The 23,525-nt window shown below is 40.4% G+C and overlaps 2 protein-coding genes across 3 annotated transcripts; both read left to right on the top strand.

The window, feature by feature from the left end:
• The first annotated feature begins 1,476 nt into the window (after window positions 1–1,476).
• LOC139918085 (uncharacterized) lies at window positions 1,477–14,731 on the top strand. The gene is made up of 17 exons (XM_071907356.2): window positions 1,477–1,617; window positions 2,371–2,428; window positions 2,694–2,723; window positions 3,243–3,419; window positions 3,676–3,827; window positions 3,920–4,009; window positions 4,346–4,418; window positions 5,470–5,633; window positions 7,625–7,730; window positions 7,814–7,843; window positions 7,944–8,120; window positions 8,894–9,048; window positions 9,165–9,254; window positions 10,012–10,059; window positions 10,219–10,288; window positions 10,386–10,549; window positions 13,730–14,731. Exons 2-17 carry the CDS (start codon window positions 2,371–2,373, stop codon window positions 13,883–13,885), a joined length of 1,740 nt encoding a protein of 579 aa, XP_071763457.2. The 5' UTR covers window positions 1,477–1,617; the 3' UTR covers window positions 13,886–14,731.
• Window positions 14,732–17,814: 3,083 nt separating this feature from the next.
• On the top strand, window positions 17,815–21,703 carry LOC139918088 (carbonic anhydrase 4). Of its 2 annotated transcripts, none has more exons than XM_071907361.2 (9): window positions 17,815–17,880; window positions 18,352–18,424; window positions 18,561–18,587; window positions 18,721–18,891; window positions 19,254–19,402; window positions 19,509–19,604; window positions 19,889–19,967; window positions 20,076–20,239; window positions 20,645–21,703. In XM_071907361.2, the coding sequence occupies exons 2-9, from the start codon at window positions 18,352–18,354 to the stop codon at window positions 20,816–20,818; spliced, it is 933 nt and encodes a 310-aa protein (XP_071763462.2). In that variant the 5' UTR covers window positions 17,815–17,880; the 3' UTR covers window positions 20,819–21,703. The 2 variants fall into 2 exon arrangements, with proteins under 2 accessions (XP_071763462.2, XP_071763463.2); XM_071907362.2 differs by having other exon boundaries at window positions 17,847–18,067.
• The last annotated feature ends 1,822 nt before the right edge of the window (window positions 21,704–23,525 follow it).

Genomic DNA, 23,525 nt, shown 5'->3' with positions numbered 1-23,525 from the left:
TGAAAATACCGCGCCAGTCTCTCTCGCCTCAGCAATCTGTTTATACCTATGGTTTATACTGAAGCTAGGCCATGGTACACAGAAAAATGGCCGCCTCTCCGAATCCCACCATCCCGGTGTTACACCGAATTTGGTGAACAACTATCATGTAAGAGTATCTCTATCAGTTTTGAATGGGGATGACTCTCCTACAGTCCTATGGTTGCAAGAATAGACAATCATTCATCTATATTAAACCTATAGAATAATAAAATATATGTTTTGCAGTATCCTTTTATCTTGGCTCTAACAACTGGAAACATAAAATTGAGATCTTGCCTAAATTTTCCAGAGTAGCCTAATATTCCACGTAGTTTAAGTGGAAATCAGTTTCTTTCAAAATTCCAAGGAGACTAGTCTTTGTGTAATGAACTTAATGAATTATGTAATCATATGGTGTCATTATGCCAAGTCACGTGTGTGTCTTCCTGTTTGTTACTGGTGAGGGCTGTGTGGTTTCTGAGGATAAACACAGACAGAACTGGATTAGAGTAATGAGGTGTGGTGTTGTGGGTTTGGGGGGTAGACGCGGTGAAGGGCAGAGAACCTGTTGTGTAGGTGTTACGACTGATGTATGTGTAAACACGTCAACAATGACAATAAACAGAGGCAATAAGACATTTCCACCCCTCCCTCCTTTGCCAAAAACATGGAGCTCCAGTCTATAATCCCCGTCCTTCAGTCGCATGTCTAAACTATCTCTAATTTTAATGTATCATCGGAGAGCAGTGGAATAAGATGTGAGCTACCACAGGGATCAATCCTGGGGCCCCTCATCTTTCTCATATGTTAATGACAAGCCAGCTGCTCTAAATTGTAAACTGAACTGTTAATGCCAGTTTATTTACGTTTATTGAAGAAACTGAAAAATAGGATGTAAACCAAACAAAATAACTATCAGATACGCTGTGTATTAAATGTTCGTCTTTTGTGATTGACTGTTGATTAGTTAAATTTAGGTTGGCTCATTCGCTGTAAAGTCATATTGAGATATGCTTGTGATGAAGGGCTATATAAATATATTATAATGGCCCTAAACATGACACCCAGGATTCATCAACTTTGAGGATTTTTAATGATATTTCCTGAGTTGGCACTGTGCCTGGATATCTGCTATTACCACAGTTGATAGTCACATTCCTACAATTGCCATGTAAGCTTTAAGCCCTGCGTAATCCCCAATGTGAAAAAAATCTGCAGCTCGAAGCTCATTTTGCTTCAACAAATCATCCTAGATATATTGAGCCAGTGCTGTACATCTTGGACTTCATCAGATCATTGGAACCACCTGTATTTTGATTACAGGTACCAAAAGTGTGGCCTGTAGTCATGCTAGGTGTAGTGTAGCTGTCTACCCTATACTGGTTGAATGTTGTATACACAGTGGGCCCCCTCCCATTGCTTGTTCCTCCCTATATCCCTGACTTTAACCATATTGAGACACGTCTTTGCCACCTTAAGCTTCTCTTCACTGTGGGACTTTACTTAGAATTGGACACTAGCTTTAATGTGACACCTCCATACTAACGTACCAACCTTTCTTTTTAAGCCATAGGAAGGTGAAGCCTGGATAGTAAGGTAAGATGCCTTTTTTTTTTTTTTTATACATAAGCATTTCTGCTTGTGGACATTTTAACAGACTGTTGATGCATTCAGTCAGTGGCAAGTGTACTGTTTTTCCCTAATTTTTTGCATTTTTTTATCAAAAGATGAGGCAAAAGGACACCTTCCACTATGATTGACTTTTTTAATGACATGTTAAAATGTTCACTGTCCTTTAGCTCAGTATAATTTGACCAAATCAAGTAACCTGCGGTCAACGGCTTGCACATTACATGCAATAATTATGAAAGTTGCGACCTGTCAACATCTAGTCTCTTGATGGCTCCCTTTCTGATACTCTAGACCTGAATACGGCCTTTCGTGTCTCAGTGCAGTTAAATGGGGTCTCAGTTCTAGGATGGACTCTGTAACGCATTTTGCCATTTGTGAAATATGTGGATGACGTGATGTCCAAGTGCAAAAGCCAAAAATTATTGCCTTCCCACCACTATTCCTAAGGGTATACAGGGTCATATTAGCATTCTCCAAATGCTATTCCAACCAGACTCCATTGGGGCTGGTACACTAATAGAATCAACAATCTGTACTTTGCCTCATATTTATCTTGAGTGTACAGCCATTTCTTCTGTCCCAGTGCTTTATTACTTCAGTCAGATGTGAAACAGAAGCTGTGAAATTGGTTTTGCAAAATTTATTAATTGCGTTGAATAATTTCCAATTCAGGGACTCTTAATTGATAAGTGGTTTCCTTTTTTTTTTCTTCTGAAGATGCATCTCTCCACTCTTCTGCTGTGCCTGTGTTGGGGAGCTTTAGTTGGAGCATCTGGTGAGTACAGTACATCAGTTTCTACTAAAATTAAATTGGGGTGTTGGTCAGCTCCAGAAGTTTTTGCCTTGTTCTGTACTAATCACAAATGTAACTTCTCCAGTGTATGGATTACAGGATCCTGAGGGATGCTGTGTTTCCCACTGCATAATGTGGAATACTACATATATATATTTTTTTCAAGTGACAGTAATAGATGTCCGCGATGCTTTTTGTTCAACTCGGCTCCTGCAGTATTCACAGTATGTCGCTGTATTTCTTTCAGACGGCAGTGATTGGTGCTATACTGGCTGTGGTAAGTAAGGGCAGATTTCTTGACTTAATGCAGAGGTTCTCAATCCAAGTGCTCAGGACCCAGAGCCTTGTTGAGTTTTCACTCTAGATATCTAATCACAGACTGATTTACACCTCGGACGGCAGGTGAAAACGATTAAATCAGGAGAGAGTAGGTTTATGAATCAAAACATTGATCCATCTGAAGCTATTTCCCAATTATGGGGAGAAGATCATATTTAGCAAATGAAAGGGCAGAGTGATAATTTGTGGATGAAGTAGATCTAAAGAGACGCAGCCTTAACCTCTGAGGTGGGAAGAAGTAGTAGAAGGCTAGAGGGGACAGATTTGTGAACTAAGTGGTCTTCCTGACTGAACTTGCACTAGGCTTCGTTTAACCACTAAGTAGGATAGAAAAGCAGCTGTACTCTGTGTCCCGAGGACCAGGATTGAGAACCACTGACTTTTTGGACGATTTGGGCCAAAATTTCAACAGTTTGCATTGGCCTATGGTATTAAGAGCACCCCTAACTCTTGATAGAGCACACCCCGACCCACTGGAGCAGCATCTCCGGTGCTTTCTGCGGGGGGAAGAAGCAGTCTCCTATCAATATCATCACCAGCCACGCTGTGACTGACGACAAACTCCATAACTTTACCCTCGTCAACTTCTCCTCTCAGCATGCCCTCAAGTCTCTCACAAACAACGGACATACAGGTACGCCAGCTGAGACTCCAGTTGCCCTTATTGTTTTTTCTTAGCCTGAGGTGCCTGTGAAGTGACAGGCTGTATTTACATATGCTATACATACTGTCAGTGCGCCAAAGACAGGACGAACTGTAATGCTAATATGTACAGTAGCATGACTCAAGCAATCCCAAAGCAATTCACATGATAAAGACATGTTTAAGTAATCTTCAACTGTAACTAGGTAGTTATTAAACGCTCTTCTCTATTTTTCCCTCGGTGCCAGTGAAATGCATATTGGAGGAAAATGAGGTTGAAGTGAAAGGAGGCGGACTCAATGGAACGTATTCTTCACTTCAGTTTCACTTCCACTGGGGGGATACAGACCACCACCCGGGCTCGGAGCACATGATTGATGGACACAGATATCCCATGGAGGTAGTGTCAACATTATGCTAAACCTGTGTTTTTTGTTAAGTTTTGTGCCATGTTTTTCCATCTGTTTTTCCAAATTATTCCATTTCCTGTAGATGCACATAGTCAGTCTGAAGAAGGGTCTTACCGTGGAGCAGGCCAAGGCGGATCCAGAGGGAATTGCTGTTCTGGGGTTTTTCATAAATGTATGTCGCACACTTCTAAATCGTTTCCAAAGAAAGGTCTTATCAATGGTATAAGCTTTGAAAAGAAAATGATTTAGGGGAAAGGTCACTAAAAATATAAGAAGATACCAAAGCCAAATTTCATCTGTCTATCCAGTGATGGTAAAGCTGTAATTTTGCAGACATTTAATTGACTTGGACAGCCTAGTAATACGAGTCTAGATTTTACACCTTGACAACCCTCTCAAATATTGAACTGCCCCAGACATCAGGAATAACGTGAGTTCAGGAACATGTAGGACAGTATTTTGCCCATGATGAAACTTTTTACTAATAGTCATTGTCTCTTCCCTGAAGGCAACAGAAGACGGAGCTACATCAGAAACGTGGGATAACTTCACATCTTATCTGATGAACCTCTCAGCTAAAGGTTGGTCCTTTTTGTTTCACTTTCTCAGTAATGTCATTAAAGGGGGACATCGCTTAAGACTTCATGCATGTTGTTGCGTACATTACGATGAGCTGCTCCCAAGGTGTATACATTTATTGATTTTTCAAGCTTAGCACTCTTCATCAGATGAGAAAATAAAAAAACTGGTGTCACTAAATATCCACAGGTATCATGCTGGGTGCTAACACAAACTGTACAATAAATGAAATTGAAATAAAAGTAATTGACAGCCATTGACATTTAAGTCACTTTTCAATAGGAAGGATTATCTGATATTAATTGGTATCCTTGTTAAATCTGGATCATTTTAGGCCTTGATCTTCACTCTAATCGGATTCCTTATGTATTCCCTATTCATTTACTTCTCCACTTTCCTTTTTTTCTTGTGTTCCAGACCTCAATGTGTTTTTTGAGAACTAAATAAGGTTGAATGAAAACTAAAGCCTAAAAATATTATAACTAAAGTCAAATGTCAGTCCTCATTAAATCCCTTAAATGCCAATGTGTCCACTGCATAAATCCCAAAGTCTCAATAGTAGGATATTGATGTCACCCCCCACTTAAATTGTTCAATACCTAGATATTTGAGTGAGGACGCATTGTGTTGTGCCTGTATGAAGTTCACTGCCACAGGGACTTGTCGTGATTTCTAATGGCACTCCTGTGCTCAGGTTGTTTACAGTGAAACCTGCCAATCCACATGCGCACTTGTGTTACAGAAATCATTCCCTTGGATGTTGTAGGTCTTGCCAGTCTGTGGGTGGTTAAAGGCATTTGTTTTTGAACTTGCATTGTTGTCTGTTGGCACATCTATAGTTGCCCAGGGACACATTCATTGACTCACTGCAGAAATGGAGTTTCTGCCGACGGTTTGTGGTACAGGCTAGGGCTTAGCCCATGCTGCTCCTTTATGATAATGTTTCTGGGATCAAACCTGGGACCTTATGGTTATTTTAATGTATTTAAATCCATTTAACTTCACTGATAATTTAAATATTGTCTTATTTGTGTTTCCTCTATCTTTTCGTAGACTCTATGGTTAATATAAGCCACAGCATTTCTATTGACGACCTGATTGGAGATGTAGACCTCACAAAATTCTATCGGTACATGGGTTCCTTGACCACCCCCACCTGCAACGAAGCAGTGGTTTGGACAGTCTTTCAAGAGCCAATCAAAGTCAGCAAAGACCTGGTAAGATGTCACACTTTAAAAGGAACAGAGAAACCTTTCTTTTCCAGGAGAAGGGAAAGGCTGTGTTTAGTAAACACGCCCCTCTGCAGAGAGGAAAAGCTGTGAAACGGGTCACAGTTGAATGATCTTAACAATATGAACTTATCTGACTGTGTGAGACATTCAAACATTACTGTCCTTAAGGGAAATTTGGTTTACAGACAGGATTTACAATATAAATGTACAGTAAACACCACAACACACTCAGGTGATGAAACCTGACAGTCGATAGCTCAATTTAATGTGATTCATGCGCAATCTAATAAACATTATGCCATTGAGCCTTTGATTTGGCCACAGATGTTTTCGACCATGGTGAAAAACTAGAGAAATTGCTACAGAAATTACATTTCAATTGACTCTAACCTTGGCTGGAATCCCTCTTTCCCTTTTTAGGCATTGTCTTTTTTTTCCTGATCATAGTTGTATCAGTTGCAGTAGTGACAATAGCACAAGCCAGAATTTGAATGCTTGCCAACACAGCAGTGAAACCTGATCTGGAGACGCAGGAGGCAAACACAAAGGCTACTATCTTTATCTTTGACTGAACAGAGAACAGTATTTTATTTATATTGTTTTTTATTACTTAATTTTTTTTTTTTTTTTTGTAATACGGAAACATCCACAAAGGTAACACGAGAATACAGATGGAAAAAGGCCACGGCCTCCAACAGTATCGGTAGTTCCTGTCGCCTTACTGTCTGGTCATGACTTTATCTCTCCTGCCTTCCCTGTAAACCTTGACACACCCTTGATGCTGAGTTTGCCAACTCACTCTGGTTTACATACAGCATATACAGTATACCACAAACATGTGGTGGCTGCATGTACTGATTCAAATGATGCCGTCACAAATATGTGGTTTGCACACTAGTAGCTTGAAGGACCACACTATGAAGGATTCACATACAGACTGCGGACCTCCTTTTGTTTTGATCTTCAAGGCAATTAAACGGGCACAACTGGCTGAAAATCCTCCCTGGAATTAAAATTACATGAGAATTACATGGAGCCTAATAATAGTGGTAATGGAAATAAAAATAGAAATAAAAGAAATAATAATCCTTTTTTGTGGTTATTTAAATTTTTATATTGCAGTTTCAGTAGGTCCTTCTGTCTAGCTTGTTGTGAGTATAAGACTTTAGCAACAGTATCTGTTTTTCAATCTGTACGTCACTGAATGGCATGCGTATGTAATCTGCCTCTCCATCTTATCTAAGTGACTGACAGCCACCTGCATTTGACAGATCGGGAGGTGAAATACTGTAGACGCAGGTGTCAGGTGTGCATGTGGTCTGTTCCCTCCTGCCCCAGTCAGGTGGCTCAACGGTTGCACAACAGTTTGCCTCAAGCAAGCCAGTCTTCAGAACAATGAAAGATGGTCCTTTTGGCTTTCTCACTTTTTTTTTATGAATGTCTTTAGAGTACAATTTATTACACTTAAAAACCCGACTTGTCTACATTTTTGTGTGAGGTCTTATATTTCTGGCTGAGTGACAAATCATCTTAGCCATTAGACTTTCCAGCCTGACATCCTCTGGCACGGCCCTTCTGACTGTTTTGCTGTCTAGATCATTACTAAAGGTGATTGTTGGTTTGCCATCAGGACTTCTAGGTTTGGGAACACCCTGCCTGAGGCTAGTTAATTCAGTACTATTCAGTTCTTGAAATGTTCTGACTTTTATGCTGTTTGTTTTTGGCCCACTTTCAATCTTTTATTTTTAACCACTTTTAATTGTTTTCCAGTTTATGCGGTTTTTAAAGCACTTCCAATATACAGTAGAGTTTAAACAGGCAACTCATTAAATATTGGCCCAAATTGAATTTATATGCTGCTGGAAAATGCTGTCCAATACTTGCTGTCATTTACAACTTCAGAACTGACAATATAATGGTCCTGCTTATAACACAATTGTAGGCCAGTTGGGAGAATTCTTGTTTGTTTTCCTCAGACTAAACGGTTTCCAATGAAGACCATGCTCAGCAACGTCTATCGGCCTCCGCAAGCTCTGAATGGACGCCATGTATATGCTTCCCCTGCAATTCCACCATCTTCAAGTGGGTTCATGACACTAGTATCGGCAACAAAAATTATGACTGTGAACTGAAATGTTAAATACAACTGTTTTTCCATTCTTTAGGCCATGCATGGTGCTATGATGACCGCTGCGGTATGTAACTGCAAACTAATAATGCTGTTAGAGCAGGATTTGGATTTTATTTTTCAGTACGTCAGTGATATTCACGGTACGCTTGTCCTTCGGCCCTCAGCGTACAGTCCTGCTCATTGGCACCTTCTGCCTGAGTCCCATTGTGGTGGCGAGCGCCAGTCACCCATCAACATAGAGAAGAAGTACGTTGTGGAGGACCAACGACTCGATGACTTCACCTACACAAAGTTTGACGACAAGCATGCCATGAAGTACATCACCAACACAGGCCATTCAGGTTTGCAACTGTTATTACATACATTAAGGACTGCTTTCTGGACATGAATTAAGCAAGGACTTAGATGGACTAATATCTTTTGGCTCAATTGAATCATTGTTTGCATATACATCTTCAAACAGCCCTAGATTTAGCACTTTTTTTTTTTTTTAATTTTCTTAAAGGAAGATTGGCACTACCCAGGTCCTAAAAGAGGGCTTAAATTAAGCCTTTGATGGGGCAGGTTTCACTTTGGTTTAATGGTCTTGGCACTACAATGTAAACTCCAAAATGAGATTTTCCAAAAATGACACCTACTCTTAGAAAATGATTGCTGGCATGAATATGAAGCACATTAAGGGTTATTAATAAAATTTCACTATACAAAATGTGTTTTTATGAATGGAATCATCTGCATTTTTATGAAATGCTAACCAAATTTCATAACATTTTTATTAAAGCCATTTCCTAAAGCCATTTTAAGCCATGATTAACTGAACAAAGACTTTAATTTACGACTTAACTTATACTTTTACTTAACTTACACTTTTTACTTTTAACTTATAGTTTGAGAAAACCACCCCAACCATGGTACAAGGCAATACTTAAGTCAAAAGGTGGCATAGGGTCAATTTAAAAGATTTTGCTGTCCAGGCTATACATATTTTGACCAAATTACAGGCAAAGAACTAGAGGACGGAATCCACTTTGAAATTCCCATGTTTTGCCATTTACGCTCATGCCATTCATATCCCACTACTCACACTTCTCCCACTGCTCTCACTCCCTCCCAGTGAAGGCTGTGCTGAAGGACGGTATGGTGGAGGTCTCCGGCGGCGGTCTGGGTTACGTCTACTCCACCCTCCAGTTCCACTTCCACTGGGGCAGCACATCGGACGGCTCTGAGGGCTCGGAGCACGCTGTGGACTCAAAGAAGTACCCAATGGAGGTAAAACACTACATACCAAGTAGAGGATGGAGTTGTTGCATTGAAGGTGTTCTGTCATTTTCTAGTATATTTTGCGGATTGTGTTTTCAATGTCATTGGTTTGTGTTTTTATTCAGATGCACATTGTGAACATGAGGAAAGATTTAACGCTGGCGGAGGCAAAAGTGACTCCAACCGGACTGGCGGTGCTAGGATTCTTTATTGAGGTAAAGTTCAGTGCGTTAAGACTAATGTTATGTTATGAGTCAGTGTCTTATGGTTACAATGACGGGAACAGAGAGATTGGGTTCATCTGGAAATACAGTATTGTGTAGAAAAAAGCTCAGCTATGTTTACTAAATGAGAGAGAGGTTGTTTGACGTAAATGGTTTATTGTCAATGTCAACAGTTGTAAAGACGAATGCCCATCGTTCTCTTTAGCTTCAGTAGAAACCCTGCCCAAAGCATCAAGACTTTCTTACACTTCAGTTTTGTTTTGCGTTTTGCATCCATTGTATGCATCTTATAAATACTGTGCCTGGTAATGAGATGCCTAATGATAAATTGGCTAAAGAGTAAATCAGTGTTTCAGTTTGGGAGGCAAAGCTTTATTGTAAATTCTGAACTACAGTATTTTCAAACTTTGTCAAGTATGTGGGCATGATATGTAAACATGCCGCATTAACACAGTACGTCTATGAACATTTGACACTGGTCAAACATGAGCTGATGTAAAGCAAACTCCAGATGTTCAGGCATGAGACCCAATTTGCTTATTGAGGATATTTACAGTGCATATTACTGCTTGCTGGGGGAAAATGAGAACTTTTTTTTTTTTTTTTTTTTTCCTTTTCCCTTTACTGCAAATGCACCGATGTTGGACGCTCAGTGAAAACTTCTTGGTAGAACAAAGGTGAAGCTTCCAGAATATTCCAGATGGCATTCTTCTGACGATACATGGGGTCTATTTTCTCCATTTTCTAGGCTGCTGATGATCACAAGGGACATGGCGGAGGTTCAGAAAGTCAAGAGGTAAATGGTGAAGCTTCCCTAAACCGGGATCTATTTTATCATTTTAGTTTTTGACTAAGCGGCAGCACAATCCACTGGGCTATCAAACAGTTGGATAGTGATGGTAAGCCCTTGAGAACTTGGTGTTCCTTTTTTATCGCTCACCCTTTGTTTCTGCAGGGAGGTTCCACGTCAAACTCGGATCATTGGAAAAAGTTTACCTCCTACCTGTCGGCCATTCAAAACATCAGTGAGTGGACACTCTACTGTAGCATAGCCTTTAAAAACCTGAGTTTGGACACCAAAAAGATGCACCACTACATATTTTCCTCTTTTGTTTAATTTAGGCAGCAAAGTTGAGGTCACTGAAGAGATTTCCATTGATGACTTGCTTGGTGATGTGGACCGCACAGAATACTACCGCTACAATGGCTCCCTCACCACCCCTACATGTAATGAAGCAGTGGTTTGGACCGTCTTTAAAAATCCTATCAAGATGGACATGGACCTGGTACGTGTCATTGGCCATCTTGGTGCTGACTAGATGTGATCATAAGTTGTGGCAACTTTGAATGTTGACTCGGGTTACTTTCAGGTTCAGTGTGTCAAACTGGTGGTCCAGTTGCATTTTTTTTGGTATATTTTGATAATCTGCATTTAGAGTCAGGCAGGATAGAAGGGAAAGTAATGCTGTAAACTGGCATTATATTGCGTGCAGCAGGCCTATGCAGAGAGAAATCTTTATGTATTAACTCCTGTAGTTCAAATCTTGTTGTTCACTGGAGATTAGAAAGTGTCTGATCCAGTTACTTACACTCCATGTCCTGCATCTTTCAGCACACCTTTTTACACACCTGGTTCAATTAAGGTGACTGTGTTGAAATGTATTATGCCAAGCAATGAGTAGCATACGATTTGATCGCAAGTCATAGCAAAAACACTTTCATACGGTGATGTTGATGGGAAAACAGGTTATTACATTCAGTGACAGGCACTATAAGAGACGTGTGGTGATGATTTGTCATACTGTGCTATACTGGAATGAACTAAATCAAATGCCATGAGTATGATGATGCATAGCAGCATCTGGGTGTGACTGTGATGAATGTAGGGCTAGATGACAGAAATGAAAGACTGCCAGATTTTTCTGGCAACAGTCGATGATTAGCATCGCTTTATTACAGACATTGTTTACCAGGGACAGGCAACCACGTAACATGGAGGGCCGTGTCTGCAGGTTTTCATTCCAACCAATCACAGCACAAGCTGATTTCACTGATTAGCACAACTTCAATCAGACGGGTGGAACTGATCCGTTGGAATGAAAACCTGCATGCACTCAGCCCTCCATGGCACATGATGGCCTTTCCCTGCTGTACACAGATGGAAGGTTATGCTGAGTGCATCTGGTGAATCCCAGTCAACTTTACCGGCACCTGTGCGCATTTTCAAGCATCATTGAATGAATGCTGCTAATCCAGTGTTGCATGTGGGTTCAGTTTGTTCTTACATCAACATGGAATAGATTGCATATGTAGTACACTAAGAGCAGTCTAGCTGTAGAGGTGGTGTTGGTGTCTACTGAGACATTACTAGGGTGTTTTAAGTGAAAACACCCACAAGGTCTCATCTTTCAGCTGACAATGACTGCAAGTAAAAACCTTACGGAACCTGTATGTAATTAACTGCACCCTGGGAAAACCATTCAAATTAATTTCCTCATGCCCGAGCTCAGGGAAGGGCAGCCATGTGCCTCGGATGGCAGAGAGTCCGCAGGTTTCCATTCCAACCATATACACCACCCGCTGATTTGACTGGAACCAATCAGTGAAATTAGTGTTTGGAATGAGCACAAGCTTTCAGCACAAGCCACGGTATGGCAGTGTCAAAATCCTTAGCTACCCAGAGGGTATCTGAGAAACAAACTTTATTTTGAGCACACCATATGCTATTAGTACCACCTATCAGGCACATATGCCCTATTAGTGCGTAATTCAGAACCTTGGACAGCGAAGGACTAATTACCGAACTCTAGAAAACAAAACAAAAGGCTTATGTAGCATTTGAGCACATTTATTACATTTTAAAATCAAGTATACACTGAATACATTTTACAAAACTGCCTCTGTGCCTCCTTAATCTGTTTCAATACATAGGTGCAATTGCAAAACTGCCTTGTCAATCCATTGCAATTAATTTATAATTGACAGTTTCTGTTGAGACTGAGTGCAATAATCGTAAAGTCCATTGTGTGCCTTTTTTTGGCATTTTTTGCCTTTAGCAGCTGAGGCTCCACAGCCATTAGCATGAGCCAGTCTGTCTCATTGTTCTGAGATGGTTAGACATGTTTAATTTGTTGGATTTTAAAACATCTATTGATTGAGTGAAATTTACAAACTTGCGTCTATTGTTTCAATACCCTACAGTACACCCTAACTACATGATGGCCAAAACCTGAAAAATTGCACATTAATTGTGGTGAAGGGAGGGGAAGTAACTTATTTTGGGCTGATCTATTTTTTGATTAGAGGGACTATTTCAGTGAAAATATTAAGAGCCGTTTGCCTATTAAGAGCATTTGTTTAATTACTAGAGAATTTTTCTGAATTACTCGATGAAGCTAAGGTGTGGCCACTGCCATACCCACTCCATGCACATGCTCTCAGCGCCCCATGGCACGTGCTCGCCCATCCCTGCTCTAGCTTCTTGGCACGTAGATGAGACTCACTGAATCATATGACGTGTGTTATTTGATACTGAAATGAGGACCAGCTTAGAAGTTCATGTCCAACTAAAAGGGTGGTGACAAGTAACTGAAAGGATCAACGATTTCATCAGAGACAATGACCAAGATGGAGCATAGTGATGTTTCTGACAGTTCAGTTGAATGATAATGTGACTTATCTCACTGAATCACCCGTTCCAAACATGCTACCCGGTGCTTGGTTAAATTATCTGCAAAGTCTAAATCATTCATTGCAGTAGCACAGGTTTTACAATTTTTTTTTTTTTGTTGTTTTTTACTCAAGTCCCTATGTTAAAAGTCACTCACTTATTCAACCAGAGAGGTGATATTTAGATTGTGATTAACATCTCTGCTTTAGAGGGCTTTTGTCATTGTGTAATAGTACAAGTCTTTAATCTATAACAGTAGTAGTACAGTATGCTAGATTTTCAGCATAATGAAATGTTAGTCAGAGATGCATCAGAAGCTAAATTGGTGACAGTTTTGTAATTTTTGTTTAACTGTTTAGGACAGGCTGTTAAAAGCCAAGTGCATAAGGAAGAGTCTGCAGGTTTTATTTCCCCATCCCATTGTGTGGAGCACTTTGTCAACACTTGTCATTTTCAGTTGAAGTTCGGTGGGATGGGCAAGAAGGATCAAATAACAGGAACAGATCAGGAGTGGATTATGCCACCTTTATGCACATAATCCTCCTGCTCTGCCTGGTGCTTGCCATTTGTCTGTTGGACAGCACACTTTGAAAGGGTGTGTAAACTTGATAGCCACCATGAAGTGTGTATTGTGTAGTATTAACATGACAGGTCATGTCACTTGACCAGGTGAAACAGAGCTGGAAAATAACTTGCAAAAGTGGCATGAAAGCAGATGCACAGCAAGTCAAAAGAATGGAACTAGCACCTGTGTGTCTATCCAAAATGCCACTTAATGTTTCTTTTCCCCCACCAGATGAAGATGTTCCCGCGTCATGCAGGCTATCACGATGTGTATCGGCCCCAGCAGCCCCTTCACAGCAGGAAGGTCTACACCACAGCAGCCTCCAGCGCCCCAGGACCCATGATGATGTTTCTGCTGCTGGCCTGTTTCTGTGCTCTTTCAGTCTAGTGTGCTGTACCTGTGACAAGGTTGGCTCACAGAGGCAGAAAGAATATCTTGCACTAATTCTGTCACTGTCCACATTTTCAGCTTTTTAGCACTACAGCATTTCATTTGATAGCAAAAGAATTGGAAAGTGGTGTTTGGTTGATGGTTTCAAAACTTTGCATCGATTTGACTTTTTTGGAGTCATTAGATAATCAAGACATTGGTGACTACAGGCTGACGAGGGAAATTTTCCCTTTAATTTATTTGAACCTGGTCCATCAATCTGGTCTGTTTCGGCCCTCTTAGCCTATCCCACTGTGCAGTGTGCTTAGTAGCTTGGGCTGGTGAGTGTGCTTAGCACTGTTTTTATAACGGTGCTTTGACTACTCCTGCATTCTGGCTTCAACTATTGCTACTAGTCAAAAGATTTACATTTTAAAAATGGTTTGAACTGGAGAGGATATTTGTGTTCAGAAGCCTTGCACTGTGGGACAGGTACTGTGTATAATATCAACCCAATGATCTGCCACCTTTGTCCCATTGTTTTGCAATTTCGAACATACAGTATTGAACTGCACCTGAAGTAATTAAAGTCTGTAGCCTACTGTACATGACCAAGCTAATCTACTACTTCCAAACACCAAGATTTCCTCCTCTTGTTTAGTCTTGCTGATCATCCCTCATATTGGCGCCTGTATTGACCACATGGAAGAGGCAGCAAGGAATGTACATGGAAAGATTGTAAAAAGAAAAGGAGAGAATGTAATTTGTAAGTGTGTGGGGGGGGGTCAATGTTCTTTCGCTTTTCTTCAACAGTGGCGAATATATTGTTGCAACCACTAATTTAAAATAAATTATTGTATAGGTGCTGTTTTTGAATGTGAAATTCTTCCTGGTATTGTGTCACTTGATACTGATTGTCTCTGGATGCCAGTATATGGCTGAGCCTCGACAGAGATGGTGTTTCTCATCCCCACCTAGTTTATCAGGCTGGACTGGCAACCTTCTGGTCACAAACCCACTACTCTAACATTTAGTTTACTGTCAACTCCCTTGTTTAAGTGGATAGTTGACATTGCAGAGTGCCAAGAAAGATGTAAGCAAGAAAAGTGGTGATCTGTAACCCAGATTTGTGCGATTAATTAAACCCATGACCTTTCTATTTACTTTGCCCTCTGAGCCACCAGGACGCACTGGCTTAACTTTGTTTTTTTGTGCTTTTGTTACCTGGAAAAACTACGATTCTTTGAGTCTAATGATAACTCACCTGGCTGCCAATATACTTATATAGACAGGCAATATACTTGGCCTGAAGGTCTGTTAATGTTACTTTTTTGGGGGATTAGCGTCTATAGACGCACAGTAATCCTGCCAGCCTGTTGTATACACAAGATAAGCTGCTGAGTGATCTAGACTGGAGTCTCATCCCGTTCAAACAAGTTTGATTAAACTGGCTCTCTGCAGATAAAAGGATTAGTTTGTTACTAAATTGCTACTTAAATAGTATTGAGGCAGTGTAATATGTGGCCTTAATATGACATTTACTTGCCAGTGTCAGTGAATTTGACTTTGAACTAAAATAGATTTCACTGAGACTTTTAGGCATTTGTGAGAAAAATACACATTTGTCCTTTGGCTATTAACAGATAAACAATAGTTTCAATACACTTGTGGTCTGTCGAAGTGGACAAACCAGAAAATCACTCTGTTGGAATGTGAGAGTCTACAGTACAGTGTACTTGATAAGGGTGACACTGGCAGCAGTCCAGCTCCATCAGAATGGAAGGACTGCATGTAGGCAGTTCACAAGTCGAGCAGTCATGTTCATAAATTCATATCCGTTGAGACATTCCCAGTCTTCACTCTCTTCCCCCCTCTTGATCCCGCTCTCTCGTCTCGGTCTGGATTGTTTCTACAATGGATACATCAGAAAGAGTCGCTCACTGATGGGTTAGTGATATATGATAATAGAATATTTTCCAAAAGCACTTGGAATGTATTCAGAACAAATTCAAAGACACTTTAAGGCTATTATGGAGGTGTTTCCCCCCTCGATCTGGTCTCCTAAATCTGGCCTTAAGGACATCAACTACCTGATTCATTTGAGGTTGTTTTATTGTATGAAACGGGTAATACAGAAAAAAAAGGTCAGGAACAGGTCACACTCAGCTCTTTGGGTACTAGTGACTCATTCTGAGGTTTGATGGATATGATAATGATAACAATACAGCTAGCCTAGGCCACTACATGCTGGCCATTCATTCTGAGTGAATGAGACTGAAGGGCATGATGTTATATCAGTGTTATATAAATGAGATCCAGGCCTGCGCACTACAGGTTGGACCTGATCACAGTGCTGCCATATACAGTGAAGTGAAATTTACACTGCAAGTCATGCACAACTTTAGTGAGCAAGTGATGATTATCCCACATGGAAATAAACTATTTTTCAGAACAATTATATCTCAGAAATAATTTAACAAATTCTCAGAGCAGAGAATGCAGCTCAATACTATTTGTTTTAGCTTTTTTTAAGCTCATAATTATTTATCCGTGTTGCCAACAGCTGTGGAGGGCACAGTCACGACACAACTAAAGAGAAACTGCAAATGTTGCATTTTCCAGCCCTGATGCCACAGTATTACGTCATCTCTATTTTCAGTTAACAAACCACAGGCTTATTTGATATGTTTGGAAATACTGAAAGAAAACTACATTTGTAAATACTACTAATACCTTCTGGTAACAGAAATCCTAGATATTACACTGATATTGTCCAGTTATAACCAAACTTTGACATATTGTGATACTCCATTAATCCCCTGAAGGAGAAATTTGTCTTTTTTTTTTCTCCTGGAGCGACAGGGAATCCAGGGTCTTGCTCTGGGCCCTCCATCTGAAGACTGGTTTCCCCACTCACTACATCCCAGGAGCTGGATTCACATAAACTTTCTTAGGAAAAAAAAAATGTCTTAAGTGCTATTGTTTTTTGTTTTTTTAATATATATATATTTTTATTTCATTTTTTTGTAGGATAACTTTAGTCATAGGAAAAAAGTCAAGAAAAGCTGATATTCATCAAAATAGCTCTGATTTATTTCCTTAACTTTTTTCTTATTTTGTTTGCTAAGAAATAACGTACGAATAAATGGGATTCTTGAAAGCAAAGTTCTCAAATTTGATTCCTCTTGTGTTAAAATTGTTGCAGTGAAGAGGAAAGCTTCTAAATGAATTAATGTAAACACATTTTAGACATTTAAGTAGGTGCTAAGTAGGTCCTATGTTATTTCAAACTATCAATGGGTTTACTTACTGTATCCTACATTTTAAGCTTAACATTGTCTCCTTTAATACTAACACACCTAGTAACAGGCTTTAACATTTTATTTCCTGTTCACACAAAAAATAAAAAAATCCAGCAAGATCATGATGAGATGACGTATGAGAAAAGCAGCCATCATCAGTCATATTATCCGGGTGGAGCCAATTGACGTTTATTTTTGTATCGACTGTGTATGGAAAACAAGGGAAGAGCTGGGGGAATTAAATCACGCAGCAAGAGAAACTGGTTTTGAAGGTTTAATCTCATGTTATTGATATAAAAAAGGGTCTTGCTCTCAGCCACAATGAGTCTGTTTGTCTATCTATGCATTTCTATACATTAATTTGAAATAATAATAGGTGTCGAACAATAAGACTAATTTAAGTCCACTTCAGTATGCTGACACCTATAGAAATATTATACGAAACTTCCATGAAAATAAACACAAAAATGGGGGAACGCCCCCCCCCCCAAAAAAAAAAAAAAACAACAACAACCCCAAAACAAATTAAAAAAAGATTAATGATAAAAAAATTAAAAAAATCTTCTTGTCAGCTCCGGAAATCCCCGGGGAAGGTATGAGTGAAATGTAAAACAGAGGCGGTTTCAAATAGTTTGCTGGAGTGGCCGAGCAGATAAAAAGGGAGGATGAGGCTCAGCAGGTATTAGCAGAGAGACAAGGACAGGTGCGAAGGTAAGACACTCACCTGGTCAGGTGGCACGCGCTTCATCTGCAGCCGAGCTCCGCTTCTAATTGCCTGAAACTGGCTGTGTGTTTATATTAGCGCATTAGGTTTATTAGGTATTTAGACTAGTCACCTGTCGCAGTGCCTTCATCAATTTTTGAACTTTTTGAAACGGGGATCACACTCTGTTAAAGGGTATATAGACTATATGTAAGGTTTGTGGAATAGTAGCATTGCAATATAATTGGCTAATTGTTAGATGAATCATTTTACAGGCATCCAGTTTTGCAGGATGGCAAAGAATGCCTGCACCAAAATATTTTGATCCTAAACTAAAAACAATTGGAAGTTAATGCATTTGGGTTTTTTTGTGCGACAGGTGCATTTTCTGTCGATGATTTAATTTGTTTGATCATAATTTTTTTGTTAAATGTAAGTTGGATTTCACGACGTTTAAGTTGTTGTCTGTATCGTTTTAGATGAATTGGCTTCTTGCTGCGTTTGTTGCGTGCGCCCTCACAGCCAGCGTCCACTGTGCCACAGGCACAGTCGGTAGGTGATTTTCTTCATTTATTTGTTAATCTGTTCTCATTCATTCTTGTGGAATACAATGTACCTTAGGGCAGACTATTTGTCATTAAATCAGTAAGTTAGTAAATGAGTAAAACGCTGTTTTCCTCCTCCACAGAGTGGTGTTACCATCTTCCAAGTTGCAGTAAGTAGCTACTATACCTCCTTTCTTCTATACAGCATGATTCACAGTTTTCTAATTCTTTACTTACTTTACTGCTGTTTTACTGCTGTTCCCCTTAGTGCATTGAAAGTTTTACACCTGTTTCTATTTCTAGATGAAACTCAGTGGGCCACCATTGCTCCTAAATTTTGCAATGGCTCCAGGCAGTCTCCTATTAACATCGTCTCAGCATCTGCCACGGGCGACTCCAGCCTGACTGCCTTCAGCTTTACCAACTACAACAGCAACTCCACATTGAAAAAGATCTCCAACACCGGCGAGACAGGTGAGCAGCGGGGGAAGGAAAACCTGTCCTGTCACCCTAAATGCTTATGCAGGTATTTGGTTGCATAAAGGAGACCGGGTTCATAATGTTGGCTTTCAGGTTTGTCAGAATTTGGCTTGACTTATTTCAGTTACCTAGATGTTCAAGCCTTGGGGTAGATGGTAAAGATATGCCCCTTCCCATAATAACTATGAACTTTTTTTTTCTTCCTTTTTTGCATGTTGGGGTGTTTTCGGTAGCTCTTAATTTAGTCTGGAACAGCCCCATGATGTCTTCAGTCAATGGCCTTTCTCCTCTGGGCCAGTTTGATTTCTCTTATCTGGGACGTTTTCAATACCTCCTGTTTTTCTCCCCCCTTCCAGTCAAAGTGACCCTTGCGAGCGGCGTCCAGGTCTCAGGAGGCGGCCTGTCCGAGGCCTACGACAGCATCCAGTTCCACCTGCACTGGGGGAACGGCAGCTCTGTCCCCGGCTCCGAACACACTGTGGACGGCAAACAGTATCCCATGGAGGTGAGAGGCCAAGTCGAACCTTGCAGAATTTCAAATTAAGGCTTCATAATTAAATTAAAACTATATTAAAAAAAAATGTCTTTCTTGCTTTAATTCACTTCCTCAGCTCCACATAGTAAATTTCAAGTCATCCGTTAATGGGAACACGACTCTCGCCCTTGCGGACTCCACAGGACTTGCTGCTCTTGGTTTCCTCATAGAGGTGAGGAAGTGCTTTCATATCGCCCATTTTAAACTTTACCATGTACCACTTACTAACTGCAGTATGTTAAAACTGCAATTCCAGTCGCTTTATTGTTACTATTGTATTGCACTGTTAGGTTGTACTGTTTATTCTTGTATTGTCTTTGCTTTTGTTTCCTATTTTGTTTCACTCTTATTTGTGCCATAACCCCACAGAAGCTTTTTTTCTTTTCCCTCCACTGTGAACTGTGGAATGTGGAATGGCAGTAAAGCTGAACTGAATATTGTGTGCTTTTTTTTCAGGAGACGTCAAGCAATACAACCTCTTCATTTGCAGCCTGGCACAAATTGACCTCCTACCTGGCCAACATCACAGAAGAGGGTAAGCGGATGTTTTGGCCTTTTCCTTGTGGAAATTTTGATTTGATGTTTAGGAATCCAATAGCGCTTCAACTGCAGTTTCCTTCAGAGATCGTGTTTCTGTCTGCAGGTCAACAGTTAAATCTAGATCCTGGCATTTCATTGGATGATCTCCTGGTTGGAGTGGATCGTACCCAGTACTATCGCTACCTTGGCTCCTTGACCACACCCACTTGCAATGAAGTTGTTGTTTGGACTGTGTTCAAGCAATCAATCAAAGTCAACAGAGAACTGGTGAGTTTGGATTTCATTGTAAATTTAGATTACGGTCTTAAAGACCACATGAAATGGCATCTTTACTTCCTTGATTTGATGCATTTGTGGTTGGGGCGGGACATGACGCAGTGAGGGATCATTTAAAAGACTAAACCAATAGAATATGAGTCATGGAGAGAAAGGCAATTTTATTTGATGGGAGGGGTGCGGAGGGGCGGGATTGTTCAAAAATCTGATTTCTGCTTACTAATGCAGCATGAGGTCACCATGAATGATACTGTGTTTTCCAGGAAGTAAATGTAATGGGAGTTCATTTAATGGGGACTTTAAGTACATCAGTGTTCTAATGGAAAGCAGCAGTATGATGACAAATGCTCACACAGTACTTTATTGCATCTAATTGGTTGACTGTCTTGTCTCCAGATTGACCTCTTCAGCAAGACCGTTCGCGTCGGCAACAGCACGTCGCCTTTGATGGTCAACGTCTTCAGAAGCACTCAGCCAGCCCTGCCGGTCACAACGCAGACCAGCGGATCCTCCAAAGGCTGCTACTCCCTCGGCCTCATGGCCCTCAGCCTCATACTTGGGAAACATTAGAGCTAGCACTAGCTAAAAATACAATGCTTAAGTTCACTGCCAGTGTCTCATCTCTGTTTTACAAGTCGCTCAACTTGTGGCATTGCTGGTGAACTTCTATGGGAGCCGTGGGAGCATGCCAGCAGCAGAACCTATTGGTAGACCGCTTGTGTCCGTGCACCTAAATTATTTTTTCCTTTTCCACCATCATTCCTCCCTTCTTCCATATGAACCTGCCGACTTTATCTTCGCTTTGAGCCACCAAAGCTACTTTCCGAATCCAAAGGGGCCAACTCCCGCCTTAGCTGCCTGGCAAGAGAGGCACGTCGCAGGGCCGCTGCAGTTTACTGGGAGCACAAATTATTCCCATTTGACATTGGGTTGGAATCCAGCAACGTAATTAAACCTTTCACCTTTTTAAATTTTTCATTGATAATGGCCTTCTTATCCCATCACTGTGACAGTGTTTATTTGGTTATATTTTGCCTTTACATTCTCAGTTGCCACTTTAAAGCAAGAGCTTTAAGAAACTCTCCCTGTGAGATCGCCACAGGCTTCAGGAACTTAACAGTTATCGTGCTGGAACCTGAATATCACCCTTTTTTTGTCCCCGTGCACTAAATTTGGATCTGTGCAGATACGCAGTTCTCAAATGGAACGAAGCCAAATTGCAATGCTGAAGAATCCCATCGTAAATCTCTGTGCTGCTGGTTTCAGTTGGTGTAATGAAGGACTGATGTGTCAATCACTCAATCAAATGAGCACCATTATTTATCACAATATTCTATGATTTATACCTCCAACGCTGTCTTGCATTACTTGCACATGTAACAGAACTGTGACCATTTGATCTTATGAAACGTTTTGAAGTAAATAAATTACTTGGTGTCAATCATTTTTTTTCTACTACTCTCAGCACTGGTTTCTTCTTCTTCTTTACACAAACAGCAACTTGTTTAAAAATCTTTGTAAGGCAACAAGGGAAGTTCTGGACGTTTGAATACAGCGAGTTGAATAGACTCGTTTTTTGGATCCCACAGCACAGCAGCATCAAATTTAATCCCCATTGTTGCACTTTTTGTCTGGAGTTGAACCAGACACTTGAGACGACTGTTCTCAAAACTTCAGGCCGGGTAAAGACTGCAATTACAGCCTGTTATACTAATACAGGTGGATTCCATTTCAAAGACGCAAAACATAATCCCCACCCAATAGATCCACTGTGGTTTTACTTCCTCGTATGTGATTCATATCTGGATGCACTTTGTCCTCTCATTGTATTTTTTCCAAAGAAAAGCATTTGACCTTAACAAATGGCACGTGGGTGTCAGGTAAAGCTTGCCAAAATTACACACTTAAAACTGAATAAACATTCCTGTGCAAACTTCAAGTTCCTTGACTAACAAGGAACACTGATGTGCTTTGATAAGATTAAATGATTCATAGGGTAATATCCTTGTATGCTATGAGGTAACTTGGGAAATATAAATGTAATGTTCCCAAGTAAAAAAAAAAGTCACTTGAAAGGGCCTTTGAAGTCAGCTGTTAATCTCTTGCACCCTGAGTTTCCTCTTAACTTCCTCTTAAGTAGCTTCAAAGTTAGAAAAAAGATTTTTCCATACAATGTCACATTCTGTATCTGCTCGTTCCAACGCTTTTTGGCACTATAACACACGCTTATATTGAAATATTCAAACCCAAGGCGCCATTTTTTATGGCTGCACCATTATATCAAATGGAAAAAACATGCAGACTTTTGTTCATCATTTTCTACACATTTCCTTGTAACCCAGCATGACATATTTGGTATCTTTGGAAACCTTGGGATCTTGACTAGAATTTAAAATAAAGTTATGTGGGTTTGAACAAAGCTTGCCCGTGAAACATGAAACCTAAGATTTAAAAACAAAAAAAATAGAGGAATATTAGTTAACATTTTATTTGGATAGTCCAGTGTTGATCAGGAGTGTTATCAGGAGACAAAAAGTAGATGTTCAAAGTGTCATGTGCCTATTTGTTGCATCTCTACAGACTATGTAACCCTAAGCCTGAACTTTGTCTAACCCCAACCTAATATCTATAGACTAATTCACACAAGTATCACTTCAGTAGACTTAGTGACACATTATAGTCACTTGATAGGAAGTCGGGTATCAACACTGGACCATCCAAATGAATGAATCAATGTGACCTAATATCTGAGGTTTACAATAGGGCAACCGCCTGTGCCTCAGTCTATTTTGTAAGAGATATTCCTTCGAGGTTTGGCTAATTTCCTAGCATTGTTGCATCTCTCAGCTTAGGTGGCTGTTCATGCAGACTCCATAAATCATTTCAGCAAAATGGCTTCAAATTGAGCAAGCGTTCCTCCTCACCACCAGTTCATTGCTGTGCTGATAGACCGTAAATTTGATGTCGTCAGGCCAATTCCCTTATCTTAAATCGGCATGTTAGAGGATCCTGAGCAATAATGTGACACAAGCTAGTGAGCAGAGACATCGTCAAACAAGAGACGATGACAGCCAGGCTTCTTATCACTGTGTACTCTGCATCTACTGTATTTTTGACAGGTGCCAGAATGACGAGGCGAAACCCCAGAAGATCTGATGTCATGCTGAGATAAGCTAATGGCACGGCCCAGCTGGAGAGATGTTCCTAATGGAGGCCGATATTGATCAACAGGGCAGGTTGGGAGCATAAGGGACTGATATTGATCACTGGAGAATGA

The sequence above is a fragment of the Centroberyx gerrardi genome, chromosome 20 (genome assembly GCF_048128805.1).
Source record: "Centroberyx gerrardi isolate f3 chromosome 20, fCenGer3.hap1.cur.20231027, whole genome shotgun sequence".
Lineage (NCBI taxonomy): Eukaryota > Metazoa > Chordata > Actinopteri > Beryciformes > Berycidae > Centroberyx > Centroberyx gerrardi.
This window is presented reverse-complemented; position numbering and strand designations above follow the sequence as displayed.

What these genes read in the sequence shown, in the direction of transcription:
- LOC139918088 (XM_071907361.2), top strand. Translation starts at nt 18,352, where the DNA reads ATGAATTGGCTTCTTGCTGCGTTTGTTGCGTGCGCCCTCACAGCCAGC. An exon ending in CTCCAACACCGGCGAGACAG is followed by an intron (nt 18,892 to 19,253) that starts GTGAGCAGCGGG and finishes CCCCCCTTCCAG; the next exon opens with TCAAAGTGACCCTTGCGAGC. An exon ending in GCAAACAGTATCCCATGGAG is followed by an intron (nt 19,403 to 19,508) that starts GTGAGAGGCCAA and finishes TCACTTCCTCAG; the next exon opens with CTCCACATAGTAAATTTCAA.
- LOC139918085 (XM_071907356.2), top strand. Translation starts at nt 2,371, where the DNA reads ATGCATCTCTCCACTCTTCTGCTGTGCCTGTGTTGGGGAGCTTTAGTT. An exon ending in GACACAGATATCCCATGGAG is followed by an intron (nt 3,828 to 3,919) that starts GTAGTGTCAACA and finishes CATTTCCTGTAG; the next exon opens with ATGCACATAGTCAGTCTGAA. An exon ending in TGCAATTCCACCATCTTCAA is followed by an intron (nt 7,731 to 7,813) that starts GTGGGTTCATGA and finishes TCCATTCTTTAG; the next exon opens with GCCATGCATGGTGCTATGAT.